The sequence below is a fragment of the Solea solea genome, chromosome 18 (genome assembly GCF_958295425.1).
Source record: "Solea solea chromosome 18, fSolSol10.1, whole genome shotgun sequence".
NCBI lineage: Eukaryota > Metazoa > Chordata > Actinopteri > Pleuronectiformes > Soleidae > Solea > Solea solea.
Genome location: NC_081151.1, coordinates 20,015,936 through 20,036,632, shown reverse-complemented (window position 1 = coordinate 20,036,632; position 20,697 = coordinate 20,015,936). Strand labels below are relative to the sequence as shown.

The 20,697-nt window shown below is 44.9% G+C and overlaps 1 protein-coding gene across 8 annotated transcripts in view; it reads right to left on the bottom strand.

Moving 5' to 3' along the window:
- Positions 1-1,268: 1,268 nt before the first annotated feature.
- Positions 1,269-20,697, bottom strand: part of kidins220a (kinase D-interacting substrate 220a) — a 48,248-nt gene continuing 28,819 nt past the window's right edge. For 4 of the 8 annotated variants that reach the window (XM_058615010.1, XM_058615013.1, XM_058615014.1 and 1 more), the window contains exons 24-32: positions 12,018-12,196; positions 9,916-10,127; positions 9,435-9,548; positions 8,997-9,056; positions 6,099-6,215; positions 5,841-5,939; positions 4,762-4,980; positions 3,435-3,656; positions 1,470-3,025 (exon numbers count right to left, since the gene is read on the bottom strand). In XM_058615010.1, coding sequence (XP_058470993.1) covers positions 2,090-3,025; positions 3,435-3,656; positions 4,762-4,980; positions 5,841-5,939; positions 6,099-6,215; positions 8,997-9,056; positions 9,435-9,548; positions 9,916-10,127; positions 12,018-12,196 — 2,158 coding nt within the window. In that variant the 3' untranslated portion in view covers positions 1,470-2,089. Of the gene's footprint in view, positions 3,026-3,434; positions 3,657-4,761; positions 4,981-5,840; positions 5,940-6,098; positions 6,216-7,243; positions 7,277-8,996; positions 9,057-9,434; positions 9,549-9,915; positions 10,128-12,017; positions 12,197-20,697 lie in introns of all 8 variants that reach the window. The other 4 variants (XM_058615008.1, XM_058615009.1, XM_058615015.1 and 1 more) reach the window with 4 other exon arrangements.

Genomic DNA, 20,697 nt, shown 5'->3' with positions numbered 1-20,697 from the left:
GGGGGGGGGGGGTGCTGCAGTATGTGGGCGAGCGGTGGTTTGTGAAGATTAAACTCGTCCCATAAAACCCAATTTCCCAGCTGACATTCCTCCACGTGTGTGTGTATATATATATAGGACATAAGCACGCTTTATGTTCAGCGAACATGTGACACTTCAGAGGCAACATTTCACAACAAAGCGTCCTTATCAGAACATGCACCCTGTGACCCATAATGTAGGAAAAAGCATGACCTGGAGGGACACACAGTTGCATTAGAGCTTATTTAGGACACACTGCGTGCACTTATACCTCCTCACATGCTATGTAAAAGTAAAAAGGATTAAATGGGAAGGCGGGGGGGGGGGGGGGGGGGGGTTAGCTTGACAGCTTGAACCATCAACGCTATTTGGGCTGCAGGCCGTGTTTAAATAAAGAGCAGACAAGTATGGAAATTTAGCTCGAGGTGATACTTTACTGTTTTCCCCGACGTGGGGACGCATTTAATTTCTTATTTAGACACTTGAGTTGGGGCTGTGATAACTGTCAGGTCTTTGAGAGAACACCCAGGAACTGATGCAAAAAAAAAAAAAATTCAAGTTGGGAAAAAAACATGGTGACGTGAACGAGACACAAAACCAAAAAGTGGGTTTTGAAGACAGTGGCATCAGTCACAGGAAGGTGTGTGTGTGAAAACACGGCTGTCAATCAACACACAGCATTAAATACTCACCACACCACAAACCTGGCTGTGAGACTCCAGACCCACAGCAGACCATTTCACCCCTGAGGACCTTTTAATGGGACCTTTTTTTGATCCAGTGTGTGAGCTCACTCATGCTGTAACTGATACAGAACATGATAGCTGTGGAAATAAAATAATAATAAAAAAAACCCCATCTTAAACATTAAGTCATTTGTTTACATGAATTCTTCTTAATTCTTTCAGACTGAAACAATAAATAAAATCATCGTCAAAGATCCTCACAGACAGACTGAGCAGTCGCTGAGTTGACTTGAAGTTGTTTTCTGTGATGTTACTCACAGATTGGCAGGCGGTCCGTTCTCCAGCAGCCTGCGGCGCGTTTGTATGGAGAGTGCGCCATCTATCGGTACAGCATGGAATCGTCAAAGGCGTTTGCAGGCGAGTGTTCCCTGAAAACTGCAACAGAGAATGTTTCATACTTCGTTTCCTTAAAATAAAGCAATTTTTAATAGAAATAGTTCAAATAAAAGCTTCTTTATTTTTTTTCCTTTGTCCAAAAAAACAACAAATAGTATATGAATATGAATTCAAATTATTAGTATTCATTTATTATTGACTTATGTAATGTACATTTTCTAATAAAACCATTTACATTCAAATTATTCCAGCGGAGATACACAAGATATTTATTTTATCTCAAAGACGAGAGGTCCGTTGAGTTTACAGGACGCCTGACCGAGCCCAGCTGGTTTCTCTGCAGAGAGAAAGAAAACACGACACTGGTTTCAAGTGTCCGCATCGCCAAACTGTTTATTGATTCACTAAACACACTTTCACATGAACTTTTGGGAAAAGACCAGAAGCACGTAGGAGTCGGACGCATGCACTTCTTCTACCACATAAACTACTACTACACTGTCTAACACTGCCACCTATTCGACCTTTTATTTTATTCTCCCCCCCCCACTATTGACTACAATTCCTGAAGCAACACTTTTCCTCCAAGTAATAAAATGTTCACAACACTCCATCGAAATGACACTGTAACTATTCAAACACGGGGACTGAAACATGCCTTGTAACATGGGAAAGATATAGCACTCCCAGTATTTTCCACTACATTTAAATACCGACGTAACTACCGTGTAACTATCTTGTAACTACAACTGTATCAGACTTTTCTCTCGTTCCTCTTTTCTCTACGACTTGACTAATTCAAGGGTATCGCGCTGCTCGACTACTTGATTCACAGCCAAACATTTTCTACATTTCGTCTTCCTAACACTCAAACACGCATCTACCCTAATGTCTTTGGGACACTTCACAACATTAACAATGTGATAATTTCAAATCAACAACATGGAGAACAGCAGCCTACACGAATAATTAACACATATGGCGTCTTAGAGGACGCTCTCCCGCTCGTCTCCCATGCTGACGGTGTGCAGGTTCTGGTTGTGGATGGTGGCAGCCGTGGTGTAAGCAGTGCCGCCGCCGCTGCTGCTGCTGCTGCTGCCGGGGGTGATGATGACAGCTGGTGAGACGTCAATGTTAGAGGAGGAGGTGGAGGACTGTGTGACGGAGATGTTGGCCTGCTGCTGCCGGCTGTTGTTAGTGTTGGTGTTGGCGTCGCTTGGGCTGCTTGTGTTGTTGTTAAGGGTGGCGTTGCTGGCGCTGCGGTTGAGGTTGGTGACCCCACTGGACGGCCACCCTTCGTCTGGGCTGCTGGCCATTAGGCTGACTTCAGACGGGGCCTCGGAGCAGATAGACATGCGGGCCACGGTGGCGTCCTGCAGGCCGCTCAGGCTGCTGGGCAGCAGGACTCTCTTCTTCACCAGCCCCTCCAGCTCCAGTTCGATCAGACTGCACTTCATAGCCTCTCCCTCTATGTCGGCGTCTCCGTTAGGCTCTTCCAGGGAGCGGTCGGACGAGCGGTCGGACGAGTGGTCGGAGGAGCTGTCGCTGGAGCGCATCCCTGAGTCGGAAGAGTCCTTCTTATCCAGGAGGATCTCGATGAGGGAGTCTGGCTTGGTGGGCGGGAAGGCCTTCTGGGCAGAGTGAGCACCAGATGTTGCCTCTTTGTGGAGGAGAGGTGTGGTGTTGTCTTCTTCTGGGCCTGAGTCTTCATCGTTGGGCACCTTGTAGTAGTAGGCCCCAGCTCCCTTCTTCACGGAGCCTGGAGTCCTGGAGGATGAGCTGTGGTCCGGCCTCTCGTCCTCTTCACTGATGGGGTCCAGGGTCTGGGCATCAGCCCCCGAGGCGAAATCTGTGGCATCACTCGTCTTGGAGCCTCTCTTGGTGAGGGACTTGCGGCCGTCTTGGTCTGCTCCTTCTTTGGCCTGAGGAACAGGAAGAGAATTCAATGAGAAGAACATGAAAATATACAGTTATCCTGTGCTATTGGCAGAGGGGCCTCTGAAAAAGGGATTCTTGTCTCTCCTTTATGTGCCAAGACAAACACAGAGTATAAGCCAATAATTAAGAAGCAAAAGAAGCAGCGATTTCCCCTTTCCCAGTCCAGAGCGAGACTTAAAGCGCTGCACAGTCCAGAGAGGTAAAAACATACGTTTTTAGAATAACATAACACGCAGACTGACTTCAGATCACTGTCTGCACAAATTAACGACTCTGGTTACTGCAAGTTATTTTCATGTAAAGTGACAGAGGAAGCGTCTGCTCTCATTTGCCTAAAGTATTCATGTCGTCAGTGACAGAAACTCCACAGTGTACTTGTGACTGTCCACCCACCCCTATGTCCTCTGAGCTGGCAGCCTGCAGGAATTGACCGGGATGAGGCTGCATGGGTCTTTCTCCTCCACTGCCGGACATCTCCACCTGGGCCATCTGAGCGATGTACTCCCTGTAGGCATCTCTGTACTCGGCCTGCTGCTTGTCTGTCAGCTTACAGATGTCATTGGAGGACTCCTGCGAGTTGAGGCTGGACAGGCTCAAAGTATGGTGATTTGCCACCTGACGGGACGAGAAAGAGTTGAACAGTTGTTGTGTTAACATACTCGTCAGTTTGTTGGAATATGTTAGAGTGAGGGGGCTTCATGTTTGCTGGCTCTTCACCAACGGCGCATGTCATCTTACATTGCATTAACAGTAACCACTGTTCCGAATGTGAGAATTGGGGAAGAGTTGCTGGTAAAGAAAGCAGATTGAGCAATGAGAGCAGTGTTGTGCTTTCAGCGTTATATGATTTGAATTTGAAACACACCACAAAGTGAGATCATATAAAATAGCAGCGGAGCCAGCTGTCTACGTGTGAGTGTTTGTGCTCATGTCTCGGAGATTTCGCAAATTGGGAATAGGGGAGGTGAAAATAACAAACAGGGGGCCCCTTGACACCTTTTTGCTACTCTGCAGAGAGTGTGTATATGTGTATTTTTAATTCTCCCATCTATGAGAAGACTGTGAGCTTCCTGTGCTGTGCTCTCTCTTCAAACCACATTAATGTGAAACTAGTGAGGTCACGTTAACACTCCCTAAATTAGTGCAGGGGACCTGAGACACTTTGGGGTGTGTGACCTTGTATGGTTATATGAGCAACTCCAACCTCGTGGTGTATTTGAGTAAGTAAAACATAGAGGTTGACAAATTCCTTTTTTTTTTTAGCCAATTTAACGGACCTTGGCTCTGAAAGTGGCCGATGGCTGCACTGCCTCCACCCGTCATGTGGAGATGCAGATCAGCGAGCGACTAGTAGCAAGCCGAGCAAAGATTAAGGCTCAGTGGCTATATATATATATATATATATATATATATATATATATATATATATATGTATATATGCTCATTTAAGGGCCACTTTTGCGGAGCGTAAACATGATTTTTCTCCTAATGATAAAGAAAAACATGTTTTTCTTGTGTAACGGTGTCCACACTATATTGAGCTTAGAGGTGCATTCAGTGAACCTTGTAAATTATAAATTAATTTTAAAAAAGTTTTTGCAAACTAGAGGGTTATTCGCTGAATAATCAACCTTTATAAATCCACTATCAGTTGTACAAGATATACAAACACTTGATTGTGTGACTGTATATACACTAAACTCCTGACTAGAAGACTGACCTGCCAGTGTGAGCTGCTGTTGTGTCTCGGAGGCTCCTCCAGTCCAGCGCCACTGAGCTCCTCAAAACTGAGGTTGAGACCGAAAGCCGCCGCTTCGGGCTGGGCTCCTCCAAAGCGTCTCCTGCTGTCCCCGTGGACCATGCTGCTGCCCTGCTCGCTCACAGAACGGGTCTCTTCCTGGAGCAGAGCCTGGCTTTCAGCATGACGTTGTTCTACCACCTGGTTAAAATACATCACAACTCAATAATTCACATCAGAAAGTCATTTGAGTTTGGCACTCGAGATTTGTTGTTTTTTGTGATATACACAACAAGAATGTTAGACGGCAACAACAACAAAAGCATGCGCTTGTGACAAGAGCACTGTGAGCTGTTCCTTAAGTGGAGCTATTGAGCTGTCCACTCCTGCCCCAACAATAACCTCCCTTCATACAGATATGCGTCAGCCATCTTGAACCAGATGGCTGTGCTGACTGCGTCCTGGCAACACAGCACTGTTTAGGACACAGAGTTGTCAGGCCGCTGCACTTTCCAGCTGCTCCTATGTGCGCTCCGCATCACATATCCTGTAAAATGTGACCAATTCCGGGCTCTGGTTTGGTATTAGGAGCGCAGACAGACAGAAGTGGAGATGGCTACATGTGTTAGCGATTTCAACCCCAGCTCAGCCGACTGGACTCCTGGCGGAATGACGAGCGCCCTTCGCATAATACGGATTACAAGATCGGCCCTCCTAACATCTCAGCACAGCATAAAATGTCAAATCAAGTAATTCCGTCTCGCTTCGTTTCGGAATAAATAGGAGCTGACATGTATCAGGAGGAGGGCCCAGGCGGGCTGAGTGTCTGCCAAGTATCACAGAAGAGAACGTAGTAGGCTATTGTAAATCTCTTTCAGGCTTTTACTCTGATGTAGAGGTGATTCTTATAGCTGTAGTTGGACTGATGGCCTACTTATTCTGATTTAAATCAACTAATATAAATCTTTTTGAGCTACATGTGCAGCGTTATTAACGTTATACATAAGATACCCATAGAGCAAATGCATTACATGGCAAGTGAGACGGGGATTTACTCTCACCATTCCCCTGAAGAGCTGCCAGTCACCAAAGTTCATCTTCATCTCTTTCTTCAATTCATCCAGGTTGCACTGGGACAGCACCCGACCATTTATATTAGCCTGGAAAGTACAAAAATGATTCATTCACTGACTGATTATAATCACGCCAAAAAATGTACAAAACATTCATGCGAGGGGAAAGAAAACATCAATGATGTTTTAATCTGTTTAATCTTTCAATCATGGAAAAATAGACACGGATGTATTTAAGAGACACACCTTCTTGATGGTGGAGGTGTACTGCTGAAGCATGCTGGTGTCAATTCCATCGATCTGTTTCAGACGTTCACACACAGTGTCCGTGTTCATAGAGCTGAGCAGGACCGCAGGAGGGACCTACACAGACACAATTAGAGAACTTTACAACTTCTTCAGAGGGTTGTGTTGAAGTTAGGTTGCCGAGGCAAACTGTCACTCTGTTAACTCATCACTAACAACACATTAATAAGGGGTTAAAACAAGCAACAATTCCTGGCAAAGAAGACGTGCAGGCCTGTTACAGTGAGGCAGGCAGAGACACAAAACCACAATCCCATACACTAACTTTCTCCATCAGTCACACAGTGCAAGACTAAAAGTAAACAACGCTGTCAAACCTATCCAAATACACGGTTACCTGCTCTTATTCTCTTTCCTCAGTGTATATATACACATGCGAGTGAAGAGTGTGAGCAACACTTAAGGGATGGAGTCTGTGAGTCTGTGAGCTACAGCTCGGCCGCGCTGAAGTGGCTGCCGCCGGGGAGCTGCAGACTAATACTGGCGGCCTGTTGATGCTGTCAAAGGTCTCGCAGACAGCAAACATGCCACTCTGGTGGCACACAACCTAAACAAACCACATGCACGCTCCTTCACACAATTCCTCTCCCTCTCTGGCTGTGCAACCATTCACTGCCTCTCCTTCCTTCCTTTCCCCTACACCTCCTGCACTGACCCCCCCATGTCTCTTTTCCATCACCCTGTTGCTCTCTCTCCATCCCAGGCACCCGCTCCCTCCTTCATCTCTGCCCTCTTGCATCTCCTAGCTATTTGTGGCTTTGTTTCCAAAGACTGTGAAGAGTTGTACGACTAAAATAATAAGCAGCTCATACAACACAGTACACAAACGTTCTGTTGTGGTGGACGAAAGGATGAAAATTGACACTCGGGGACAATAGCTACTGCTCATGTGCACACAATACTAGATTTTCTCTAGAATGAAACTACGTTAGTGAAACTACAGAACTACAACAGAGACCAGTTGTGTTTTGACTTCTAAGTCTACAGCATGCTTAATAAACCATCGCATAAGAGTTAGGTGGAAGATGGAGGGGGGGGGGATGTTGGTTGTGATGATGAAAGGCGCCATGTAGCCAAACGTGTACCTGCTTTAATTTGTAAGGCAGCGACTTTAAATGCTTCACAAGGAGACAAAAAAAAAAAGCAGACAGACAAATTGTCAGACAAAAATACACACGGACTTTTACGACAGTATTCAGCCACAACTGTACCTGTGAAAAAAGAAAGGCGGGAGTGGGGGATGAAATTATGACAGAAAAGATAGACAAGCTGCACACATGTTAAACTCATCATCAGAGGACAGGAGGAGAGACGCTGACAACAGTGCAGACAGACATTTATCTGCCTCACAGCAGGGGAGGACATGGCTCCTTTACACTGGGCCTCAGTCAGCCAGCGACGTCAGCCTGGAAAAGAGGAGGCTATTGGAAGCTGAATTATTACACAACATTCTGTTTTTTTTTCGCTGAAGTCAGCAGGCTTTTAGAGTCGTAATCTTTACAACAGACAGAGCTGATTGTGGACAAAACAGAGACAGAGACAAAGTCCCGGGGAAGAGAAGAAGACATCTCTCACTCAGAGGTTTCACTTTGAATACAGTGTTCTAAGAACATGGGCAGAGGTGTAAATGTCTGCGGTGGTGTCAGCATGTGTGCTAGTGTGTGTATGTGAGTTTATATGAACCCCACAAGTGTGTGTGTGTGTGTGTGTGTGTGTGTGTGTGATAAGACCATAATTACAGCTGGGCTGAGCTCAGGGCTGGGCAGAAGGATGGGGAAGAGGAAACAGAGCTCTGTGAGGGAGGAAGCCTCTTGGTAAGGAGATAAGCTTTACCAGCACTGGGCTCATTGTCTGTGTGTGTGTGTGTGTGTGTGTGTGTGTGTGTGTGTGTGCCAGCACTAACAGTTGCTCTGATGATAATCCTGGCAAGCCAAGGAATCCATACTCTTATATCGGCAAGGCAATTACACTGAGCTCGGCCCACTTATATATGACAAAGAGTTGCACACAAAAATGAGCGAGCGTGCGCACACAGCTACGCTCACAGAGTTGTAGAAATACAGGCGCACGCGGGTGCTGCACAAAGAGATAAAGTGTGAACCAAGAAGGGATGAGATGGGCTAATGTACACCAAAAAGCCAAAATATGAGGAAACTGAGGACATTTATACTGAGGGGGGGGAGACAAAAGAGCAGAGAAAGAAATGAGGATTGAAAAATTATACAAAAAATGTAAGAGCGATCACGGTGAAAAGGAAAGGATTTCAAAAAATATAAAAAAGGCAGAAAGGGATGGAACATTACATGGCGATCTATATTCAAATCGTTCATACAGCGCTCCTTTAAATGCATGCTGGCAGAACACTGATAAGTGGCTTTGTGGAGCAGAGGAGTGTTATCATTAAATTGTTCTAATAGAGGCCACCTTCTCTTGAAACGTGTGAGTATCTAGTTGTAGAGATTAAGGTTATTTTCAGAGCCTGAAGTGGGTTAACACATTTTTTTTTATGCCCATTACGAAAGTGAGAATTGCTGCTTTGCCAGTATCTGCGTTAACTTCATTCACCATGTTATACTCGCACACTGTGAGGTATGTGTATTTTCATTTTGTTTTCTGCAGCACGGCAGCCACATGTGGTTATCTACATCTACAGCAGCAAGAGCAAGTAGTCCGTCAACCGGCGTGCGTTTTATACGTGCAACACAATAAATAACAACCAGCATCAGGTCAGCGAGCACATTAAAATGGATTAATTGCCTATTAGCATGTCTGTAGTGCTCCATAAATGTATGTGCGCAGGCTATCTGCTAATTTGTCAGTTAACGTTAGTGAGGTTACCATGGTGGAGTCAGAGGGAGAGGAGGGGAGGCTTTCTCTGGCATCCTCTGCAATAACATCCTGACATGTGCAAAAAAAAAAGAAGGAAGGTATAGATAGAATGAAGGGCAAATAGAGGTTGACTCTGGAATAACCTTTGATCCAGGGTTCACAAACTGAAAAATAGCAGCAGGAGGTGGACCGTGGTTAGGCAATAGAGCGGTGGAAACTGCAATAAAACTAAAATATATGACAGAGGGAGACAGAGGGATGAGGAGACAGGTAGATGAGGGAGGAAGAACACAAGGGACCTGATAAACGATGAACAGAAACTGCTTAAACTTCCAAAAAAAGTCCAATCACCCACACAGAGACTATTGTTGCATAATGTAACTGCAACACCGTGTCGTATCATCTCCTAGCAAACATTAGTCAATCTGGCACTTTTTCTTTACTTACAAGTCCACTGGTGTCCTGAGGATGGCCAGGTGGTTTAATGGAGGGAGGCAAGGATGAGGGAACATGGTGGGAGTAATGCCGTGGCAGGTGATACACATGTTGGGGAAAATAAGGCTATTGGAGGAAAAAGGAAGGGGTGATGAGGTAAAACAAATAATAAATAAATAAATAAAAATCATATGAGGGAACTCAGACACACATATGACAAAAATTCAGTTGGGAAATGAAAACATTGCAAACTTATATAATAATTTAACTGCACAATATACACTTGTGTGATGCAAAGGATGCTACAATCAGAAATGTGTGGTTGTTTGTTGTTGTGATGTTGTACGTGTTATCACTCTGGAGTGGCAGGAGTAGAAGATCCCAACCAACATTACTTTATGAGCTCTCCTGTTTGCATGGCTCCTACATGACTATTGTCACCTCGTGGATGCTGAATATTAGGTATAAAATTGGCCTCCTTGTTCTGTCTCACCCTGTTATAGAAGGGGTGCTGTGGGCCAGTCATCCCGCTGAAGTAGGCACTGTGAGGCTGAGGAGGCAAGGATCCTGTGAAGGAGCCTGCCGGAGAGCAGGCGAGAGAGTGCTGGTTGTAACCTGACTGTGGACGGGGCACTGTCTCTTGCAGTGGCAGCGTGGGATAGGTCACTCCTCCCATGTGCATCTGCTCCCTGGCCGCACGGACATCTGAGACATGACGGAGCAAGGGGGGGGGGGGGGGAGAACGGGCAAAGAGAGAGAGAAGGAACTGTTTATCTGTGATGCTGACGATCATATCTTGGCGATGACTATAAAGACCCTTTAGATCCACCCACGCATCAATAATTTAGTTTGATTTCATCATCTCTAGAGATTTTAGACAGTTGAGGATCCACAGAGGAAAGAAACATATCAAACAATCGATGCACACAAGAGCAAAATCGCTTGATTCTCGCAGCACAGGGGAATACAACAAGAACTTTGTTCCCAAACAACTACATGCTGGAAAAAAGGGGTGTGGAGGGGGTATGATAGTTACAACAACGTTTTGCTGTGAATTTCATTGTCATTTTGATTTGTGTTGATATTTTTTTGCGCTTTCCAAATCATATACCAGCCATGTGACTACTCTTGCACATGGAGCCCCTTCCTGTCCCTGACAAATAAAATGGCCCATGTAAACAAACAACGCAGGCCATGTGAACTGAATTGCTTTTGCCAGAACTGTTTTCACATAAATCAATTTGACTTTAAGTCGAGTCGGAGCTGAGTACGGGGGCTTTGGTAAAATCTCCCAAATTAAAGTTAAATAAGCCCAGAGGCAGAACAGAGTGGCTCTGTGTGGCTGGCAGGAAAGTTAGAACCAGAAACAGAAGCAGGCACCAGAATGTCTCATGGTTATACAAGTGGCTGCTGAATGACACACTGAGTGAGACCCAATACAGCCTGCGAACACAATGGGGGCCTTATGATGTGAGTCAGCCTCATGGGCGGGTATCACTGACAGCACTGCCCACTGGCTGGCCACAGGACAGTGGGCACCAAGTACCGAATGGTCATAGAGGGAGCGGGGGTGAGTGGGATCACTGGTTAAGAAACGGTGGTTACCTTCGACTCCCAATGGAGGTGAGTGGAGGTGAAAATACCTGTATGTACTTAAGTCAACACACGAATAAACACATTTAGTGGATGTGTACAGTTTATACACACCTACGCGGTTGTAGGAGAGGAGTGCTGTATTTACAGACTGGACGTCTGGTTGTAGAATTCAGTCAGCTGCGCCCTCTGTGACTCAACCTTGGCTTAATAGAACAGAATTTGTGTGTGTTTGTGTGTTTTCTGCGGTCTCATAACACTGTGAAGGAGCAGCTTCACACAAGGCGTCATTAACACTCTTGTATAGGCTGCTGAACGGACGCTGACGCATGCTAGCAAAAGTACAACGTTCCACTCTGGCGTACACTTTAATAATGATGCATTATTAAGTCACCGCTACGGCCAACTGTGCAAATGTGGTGCAGTAAGGAAAGCAAGTGAGAATATTGTTGTAATCCCACAGTCGTGTAGTGGAAACCTGCTCGACATTTGATTGTTGGGAAATGAAAAACAAACCGGAGGTTTGCGAGAGACCCAGCAGTGGGCGATTATAGAGCAGACCCTGCTGCAATGTTCTGAGTAACGTCTCTGCCAAATGAGCTGGCACCGAATTCAACTCAACACGTAGAGGACTATTGTTAGCAAAGTCCTTCATATCTCACACACACAGAAATATACAAACAAACAGAATGCCCGCATACCTCTTAACATGACAGCACTTAAATGACAACAATATCATCCAAAAATGATGAAGAACTAGTGTTGATTTATGTATTTGATGAGATTACGTTGTGAAAAAACAAAAGTATTGTGTTGAGATCAAACCACATTTTCAGTTGTCATGGAGGTGGCTTAGTTGTTGTTTTTGTGTGACCAAAAAAACAATGAAACCATCTCCATGACAACTGCACAACTTCATGTGTTGCTGAGCTGTCCAAGCACCAATTTTTGACACGTTATGCAAGTTTTTCAGGTATCGGGACTACATGAGTGTTCAGGAACCTGCTATGATCTCCCTGAGTTTGGGGTCCAGATTGACGGTGCAGGGCAGGAACATCTCCACGTCTCTGGCAGTGAGAACAGGAGTCCTGGAGGAGAGGAAGACCTCAAAGCTGCGGACATCTCCATCAATCTCCAGCAGTGGCTCCACGTCCTTAGTGGTGGGGATGTTCTTAGAGATTCTAATAAAGGGAAGAAGTAAAAGAAGTTACTCATGGAGTGACATATTTGATAAATACTGCAATGTGAAAATCATTCACAAATAATGTCATTTGGAGATTATTTTGTTATTAAAATAACTGAAATCAAATGGAATGACACAAACATGTCAACATATCAGGTTGCAATAACTTCTGACTGGCACATTTGTAGCCATAAAAGCAACCCATCAAATTCTGATGAAAAGAGAAAAGAGGAAATAGCAAGCCGCGCTGTTAAGATCGAAGAGATATGCAACGGTCATCATCATCATGAACGCAGAGCGATAACTGGATTTAGAGAAAGCAAGATAGTGAAAGGGGGGGATGTTCGAGGACAGATAGAGTGAAGGATGTTATCTTTTCTCAGCAGAGGAGGAAACCTGAGCAGATGACAATCAGGGTAATTTAAGCAAGAAGCAGACGGATGCACGTCATAGTGTGGTGCTACAGTTGACATTAGGTTTGATATCGCGGGCTTTAAGTAAACAGCATGTTTGGAGGTTGTTCCGTTATTGCTTGCTGTACTTTTTCCTTTACTACAGAAAAAGAAAAAAAGTATTATATTAAGAACGCTGCTGTGTTCGCTTTATGGACTGTAACATTTTAATGTTTTAAAGTGGCAGCATCATGTCCTCAAATGATGAACACCGTATATAAATGCTAAAGTTTTCAAATGTGAGAGATTTCAGCTGCTCAAAGAGTCAAGGCTACAAGGGAAGCAGACACCAACAATCCAGCGCAATCTGTACATCTCACTTATCCTGTCATTCAAACATGAAAATATGAAACTCTGAGTGACTTGAGACACGAGCAATTCATCACCAGCATGTGCCACTCTTATCAGATGAATGAGATTGCAGCGAGGAGCAGACATTTCCTCATGTCTACCCCCATGTCTCATCTGAATCCTCCATCTTTTTTTTCGCACTAGACGCTTTTCTCCCCCCCTGCATCCTGCGTAACCTTCACTCCTCTCAAATCAACACTGAATCAGCTTTCTTCTCGTACATCACCAGCCTGCGTGCACTGATATGATGTGCTGAGAAACACCGGCTGAGGAGTTTGGCTTTTCTCTAGGGCCCGATCTGTTTTTAAGAATGAACACTGGCAGAGCTTTCTGTGACTTGACTGAATATTTAGTGCCACAGCTGCAGTGCGCGAGCTAAGTCAGCGTGAGGTCAGCATCTGGCGAAGATTCAACACAGGACACTGTGAGCTAATAATCCACACTACCAGCCTAACCTATTTCACTTAACATACTGGCTGAATTGTCCCCCATCAGCTGTGACATCATTTCCATTTTAGGGCATTCAGCTGACACTCTGGACCCCTACCTGGTCCCTTGCTGTTAGCAGTTTGGGTCAGTGTTCTGTTCAAGGACATTTTGACGGGACAGATGGTTGGTGATGGACACATCTGCTGTTACAGGCCTCAAACCTGTGACCTTGTGGTTACAGGATAGCGCTAATCAAATGTATGAGTCTGATGAGACATAGGATGAGCGAGTCCTAGGGAGGCATTTTGAGACACTGAGAGGTAAAAAAAATTAGTAAGTCATATGGAAAACGGACCAATTCTGCATGTGTGACAAATCAAAAAATAACTAGTACCGCGCGCGGTTCTGAACGGGTTCGAGCCGACCCACGCGGGTCGCCGTGTGCCACGGCTCCCCGCGTGCCTCGCGCTCTCACCCGTTCATTCACCGCGCGCGGTACTAGTTATTTTCAGTACTAGTTATTTTCAGCGGCGTCCCCACGCATGTCGATCCAAATTTCGGGGGGGATCGGGCAACGTATGGCAAAGTTATAGGGCACTTCCTGTTTAAAATGGCAGACTTCCTGTTCGGTCAAGTGCGTGTCCGTAAACGTGTTCAGGGAACTTCCCTTGTCTTACATATCAAGTTTTGTGCAGATCGGATAATCTTAGAGTTTACTTCCTGTTTCGGACATTCCACTTCCTGTTAGGAGGTCATCTCTTGCAGACATGCTCAGGACAGGTCCCTGGTGTCACATAAAAGGTTTCGTGGAAATCGGACAACGTACGGCAAAGTTAGAGGGCACTTCCTGTTTAAAATGGCCGACTTCCTGTTTGTCTCCGGAAACATGTTCAGGGAAGGTCCCGTAACTCACATATCTAGTTCTGTGTCAATCGGACAATGTAAGACTTTACTTCCTGTTTCGGGCGTTCCACTTCCTGTAGGGAGGTGACCTTTTACGGACATGCTCAGGACAGGTCCCTGGTGTCACATATAAGGTTTTGTGCAGATCGGACAACGTACGGCAAAGTTAGAAGGCACTTCCTGTTTAAAATGGCCGACTTCCTGTTCGGTCAACGGCGTCTCCGTAAACATATTCAGGGAAGGTCCCGTAACTCACATATAAGGTTTCGTGAAAATCGGACAACGTACGGCAAAGTTAGAGGGCACTTCCTGTTTAAAGTGGCCAACTTCCTGTTTGTCTCTGGAAACATGTTCAGGGAAGGTCCCGTAACTCGCATATCTAGTTTTGTTCAGATCGGACAATCTTAGAGTTTACTTCCTGTTTCGGGCATTCCACTTCCTGTAGGGAGGTGACCTTTTACGGACATGCTCAGGACAGGTCCCTGGTGTCACATATAAGATTTTGTGCAAATCGGACAACATACGGCAAAGTTAGAGGGCACTTCCTGTTTAAAATGGCCGACTTCCTGTTCGTCTCCGGAAACATGTTCAGGGAAGGTCCCATAACTCACATATCTAGTTTCGTGTCAATCGGTCAATGTAAGATTTTACTTCCTGTTTCGGGCGTTCCACTTCCTGTAGGGAGGTGACCTTTTACGGACATGTTGAGGAAGGGTCTGGGGTCCCACATACTAAGTTTCAAGTGGATACAACAATCCCTGTTGGAGCAGCATCAAAAACTATAAATGTAATTCTGTCTGCTGTCACCAGGGGGCGCTGTATTTGAAAATGAATATTTTCATATAGACGTGTTCAGGGCCGGACTGTCATCAATCCTTGCAAGTTTGGTTCAGATCGGACCAGGATTGGCAAAGTTGTAACAGTTTGTTTTTTTAGAATTTTCTACCACCACCAGGAGGTGCTGTTTTCAAAATGTACCGTTTCAGCAACATAGTCGTCTTCAGCAACTAACCAGCATCAACTATAGCAAGTTTGGTTGGGATCAGACCTTCCATCGCGAAGTTATAAGAGTTTCATTGTCTGTTATGAAAAATTATTATTATCTCCAATTTTGGCGCCCCCTATCTCGTACGCCATACAATATTTTAAAAAGCTTTCGATAACTTTTGATGCTCAACTCGTCCACATTGATCTCACCAAGTTTGAAGGTGATCGCACAAAAGCTCTAGGAGGAGATAATTGAAATACAAGCTGTCATATTGTCTGCTGTCACCAGGGGGCGCTGTTTTCGAAATTTAATATTTTCATATAGACGTCTTTAGGGCCGGACTATCATCAATCCTAGCAAGTTTGGTTCAGATCGGACCAGGATTCACGAAGTTGTAGCAGTTTGATTTTTTGTCCCAAAAATCCGACTTTGCGTCGTTGCCATGGCAACACCGTTAAACGATTTGTTGTCATATTGATCACGCATCATCTACCATGTGTTTTGACTGTTGTCACCAATTTTCAGTGCGGTACGATTATCTGTGTAAAAGTTATTCCCGAAATTGTAAAAAAACTTTTTTTTGGTGTATTTTCTTTCACCACAAGGAGGCGCTGTTTTCAAACTTCACCGTTTTTTCATAGACGTCTTCAGCCATGGCCCATCATCAATCATAGCAAGTTTGGTTCGGATCGGACCTTCCATCGCAAAGTTATAAGAGTTTTGTTTTTCTGCTGCGAAACATCAGAATCATCGCAAACTTTGCCGCCCCCTATCTCGTGCGCCGTGCGACATTTGAAAAAACTTTTGATACCGTGAGCTCCTCAACTGGTCCACAGGGACCTCACCAAGTTTGAAGGTGATCGCACGAAAATTCTAGGAGGAGTTAGTTCAAATACCATTGCTGCGAATTCGCCAAAATCGCCAAAAAATCGCCAATCAACCCAAGATGGCGGATTTCCTGTAGGTTTCACGGGAAAGTCGTCATCGACTTTTTTGACCGTCCCCACCTAATGAACGTGTGTACCAAGTTTCGTTCACTTACGTTAAACCCGACATGAGTTGACCTAATAGAAGTTTTTTGCGTGACTTTTTAGCCCCTCCCACTTCCAATTTTCCACGCATTTTCCCCGAACGACTTTCAGACGTAAATTTACACCACGATTGATGCGGTCACAAAAATCTGTGAGTTTTGGGGTATGGGAAAGGCCTCAAAAATGCGATTTACTTTTAGGAATAATAATAATAATAATAATAATAAAAATAACTAGTACCGCGCGCGGTTCTGAACGGGTTCGAGCCGACCCACGCGGGTCGCCGTGTGCCACGGCTCCCCGCGTGCCTCGCGCTCTCACCCGTTCATTCACCGCGCGCGGTACTAGTTATTTTCAGTACTAGTTATTTTCAGTACTAGTTATTTTCAGCGGCGTACCCGCGCATGTCGTTCCAAATTTCGAGGGGGATCGGGCAACGTATGGCAAAGTTATAGGGCACTTCCTGTTTAAAATGGCAGACTTCCTGTTCGGTCAAGTGCGTGTACGTAAACGTGTTCAGGGAACTTCCCTTGTCTTACATATCAAGTTTTGTGCAGATCGGATAATCTTAGAGTTTACTTCCTGTTTCGGGCATTCCACTTCCTGTTGGGAGGTCATCTCTTGCAGACATGCTCAGGACAGGTCCCTGGTGTCACATAAAAGGTTTCGTGCAAATCGGACAACGTACGGCAAAGTAAGAGGGCACTTCCTGTTTAAAATCGCCAACTTCCTGTTCGTCTCCGTAAACGTGTTCAGGGAAGTTCCCTTGTCTTACATATCAAGTTTTGTTCAGATCGGACAATGTAAGACTTTACTTCCTGTTTCGGGCGTTCCACTTCCTGTAGGGAGGTGACCTTGTACGGACATGCTCAGGACAGGTCCCTGGTCTCACATATAAGGTTTTGTGCAGATCGGACCACGTATGGCAAAGTTAGAGGGCACTTCCTGTTTAAAATGGCCGACTTCCTGTTCGGTCAACGGCGTCTCCGTAAACATGTTCAGGGAAGGTCCAGTAACTCACATATCTAGTTTCGTGTCAATCGGACAATGTAAGACTTTACTTCCTGTTTCGGGCGTTCCACTTCCTGTAGGGAGGTGACCTTTTACGGACATGTTGAGGAAGGGTCTGGGGTCCCACATACTAAGTTTCAAGTGGATACAACAATCCCTGTTGGAGCAGCATCAAAAACTATAAATGTAATTCTGTCTGCTGTCACCAGGGGGCGCTGTATTTGAAAATGAATATTTTCATATAGACGTGTTCAGGGCCGGACTGTCATCAATCCTTGCAAGTTTGGTTCTGATCGGACCAGGATTGGCAAAGTTGTAACAGTTTGTTTTTTTAGAATTTTCTACCACCACCAGGAGGCGCTGTTTTCAAAATGTACCGTTTCAGCAACATAGTCGTCTTCAGCAACTAACCATCATCAACTATAGCAAGTTTGGTTGGGATCAGACCTTCCATCGCGAAGTTATAAGAGTTTCATTGTCTGTTATGAAAAATTATTATTATCTCCAATTTTGGCGCCCCCTATCTCGTACGCCATACAATATTTTAAAAAGCTTTTGATAACTTTTGATGCTCAACTCGTCCACATTGATCTCACCAAGTTTGAAGGTGATCGCACAAAAGCTCTAGGAGGAGATAATTGAAATACAAGCTGTCATATTGTCTACTGTCACCAGGGGGCGCTGTTTTTGAAATTTAATATTTTCATATAGACGTCTTTTGGGCCGGACTGTCATCAATCCTAGCAAGTTTGGTTCAGATCGGACCAGGATTCACGAAGTTGTAGCAGTTTGATTTTTTGTCCCAAAAATCCGACTTTGCGTCGTTGCCATGGCAACACCGTTAAACGATTTGTCGTCATATTGATCACGCATCATCTACCATGTGTTTTGACTGTTGTCACCAATTTTGAGTGCGGTACGATTATCTGTGTAAAAGTTATTCCCGAAATTGTAAAAAAACTTTTTTTTTGTGTATTTTCTTTCACCACAAGGAGGCGCTGTTTTCAAACTTCACCGTTTTTTCATAGACGTCTTCAGCCATGGCCCATCATCAATCATAGCAAGTGTGGTTCGGATCGGACCTTCCATCGCAAAGTTATAAGAGTTTTTTTTTTCTGATGCGAAACATCAGAATCATCACGAACTTTGCCGCCCCCTATCTCGTGCGCCGTGCGACATTTGAAAGAACTTTTGATACCGTGAGCTCCTCAACTGGTCCACAGGGACCTCACCAAGTTTGAAGGTGATCGCACGAAAACTCTAGGAGGAGTTAGTTCAAATACCATTGCTGCGAATTCGCCAAAATCGCCAAAAAATCGCCAATCAACCCAAGATGGCGGATTTCCTGTTGGGTTTGGATCGTGGTCATAATGTAATTTTTTCTTCATCCTGACCCACTACACATGTGTACCGAATTTCGTGCATGTGCGATAATTGTGTTGGTCATGGTGAATTTGGACAGGTGGCGCCGCACTTATTGGCCCCTCCCACATTCAATTTTCGACGCACATTCCCCAAACCTTTTTCAGACGTAAATTTACACCACGATTGATGCGGTCACAAAAATCTGTGAGTTTTGGGGTATGGGAAAGGCCTCAAAAAGGCAATTCATTTGGGGGAATAATAAGAATAATAATAATAATAATAATAAAAATAACTAGTACCGCGCGCGGTTCTGAACGGGTTCGAGCCGACCCACGCGGGTCGCCGTGTGCCACGGCTCCCCGCGTGCCTCGCGCTCTCACCCGTTCATTCACCGCGCGCGGTACTAGTTATTTTCAGTACTAGTTATTTTCAGCGGCGTCCCCACGCATGTCGATCCAAATTTCGGGGGGGATCGGGCAACGTATGGCAAAGTTATAGGGCACTTCCTGTTTAAAATGGCCGACTTCCTGTTTGTCTCCGGAAACATGTTCAGGGAAGGTCCCGTAACTCACATATCTAGTTCTGTGTCAATCGGACAATGTAAGACTTTACTTCCTGTTTCGGGCGTTCCACTTCCTGTAGGGAGGTGACCTTTTACGGACATGCTCAGGACAGGTCCCTGGTGTCACATATAAGGTTTTGTGCAGATCGGACAACGTACGGCAAAGTTAGAAGGCACTTCCTGTTTAAAATGGCCGACTTCCTGTTCGGTCAACGGCGTCTCCGTAAACATATTCAGGGAAGGTCCCGTAACTCACATATAAGGTTTCGTGAAAATCGGACAACGTACGGCAAAGTTAGAGGGCACTTCCTGTTTAAAGTGGCCAACTTCCTGTTTGTCTCTGGAAACATGTTCAGGGAAGGTCCCGTAACTCGCATATCTAGTTTTGTTCAGATCGGACAATCTTAGAGTTTACTTCCTGTTTCGGGCATTCCACTTCCTGTAGGGAGGTGACCTTTTACGGACATGCTCAGGACAGGTCCCTGGTGTCACATATAAGATTTTGTGCAAATCGGACAACATAAGGCAAAGTTAGAGGGCACTTCCTGTTTAAAATGGCCGACTTCCTGTTCGTCTCCGGAAACATGTTCAGGGAAGGTCCCATAACTCACATATCTAGTTTCGTGTCAATCGGACAATGTAAGACTTTACTTCCTGTTTCGGGCGTTCCACTTCCTGTAGGGAGGTGACCTTTTACGGACATGTTGAGGAAGGGTCTGGGGTCCCACATACTAAGTTTCAAGCGGATACAACAATCCCTGTTGGAGCAGCATCAAAAACTATAAATGTAATTCTGTCTGCTGTCACCAGGGGGCGCTGTATTTGAAAATGAATATTTTCATATAGACGTGTTCAGGGCCGGACTGTCATCAATCCTTGCAAGTTTGGTTCAGATCGGACCAGGATTGGCAAAGTTGTAACAGTTTGTTTTTTTAGAATTTTCTACCACCACCAGGAGGCACTGTTTTCAAAATGTACCGTTTCAGCAACACAGTCGTCTTCAGCAACTAACCATCATCAACTATAGCAAGTTTGGTTGGGATCAGACCTTCCATCGCGAAGTTATAAGAGTTTCATTGTCTGTTGTGAAAAATTATTATTATCTCCAATTTTGGCGCCCCCTATCTCCTACGCCATACAATATTTTAAAAAGCTTTTGATAACTTTTGATGCTCAACTCGTCCACATTGATCTCACCAAGTTTGAAGGTGATCGCACAAAAGCTCTAGGAGGAGATAATTAAAATACCAGCTGTCATATTGTCTGCTGTCACCAGGGGGCGCTGTTTTCGAAATTGAATATTTTCATATAGACGTCTTAAGGGCCGGACTATCATCAATCCTAGCAAGTTTGGTTCAGATCGGACCAGGATTCACAAAGTTGTAGCAGTTTGATTTTTTGTCCCAA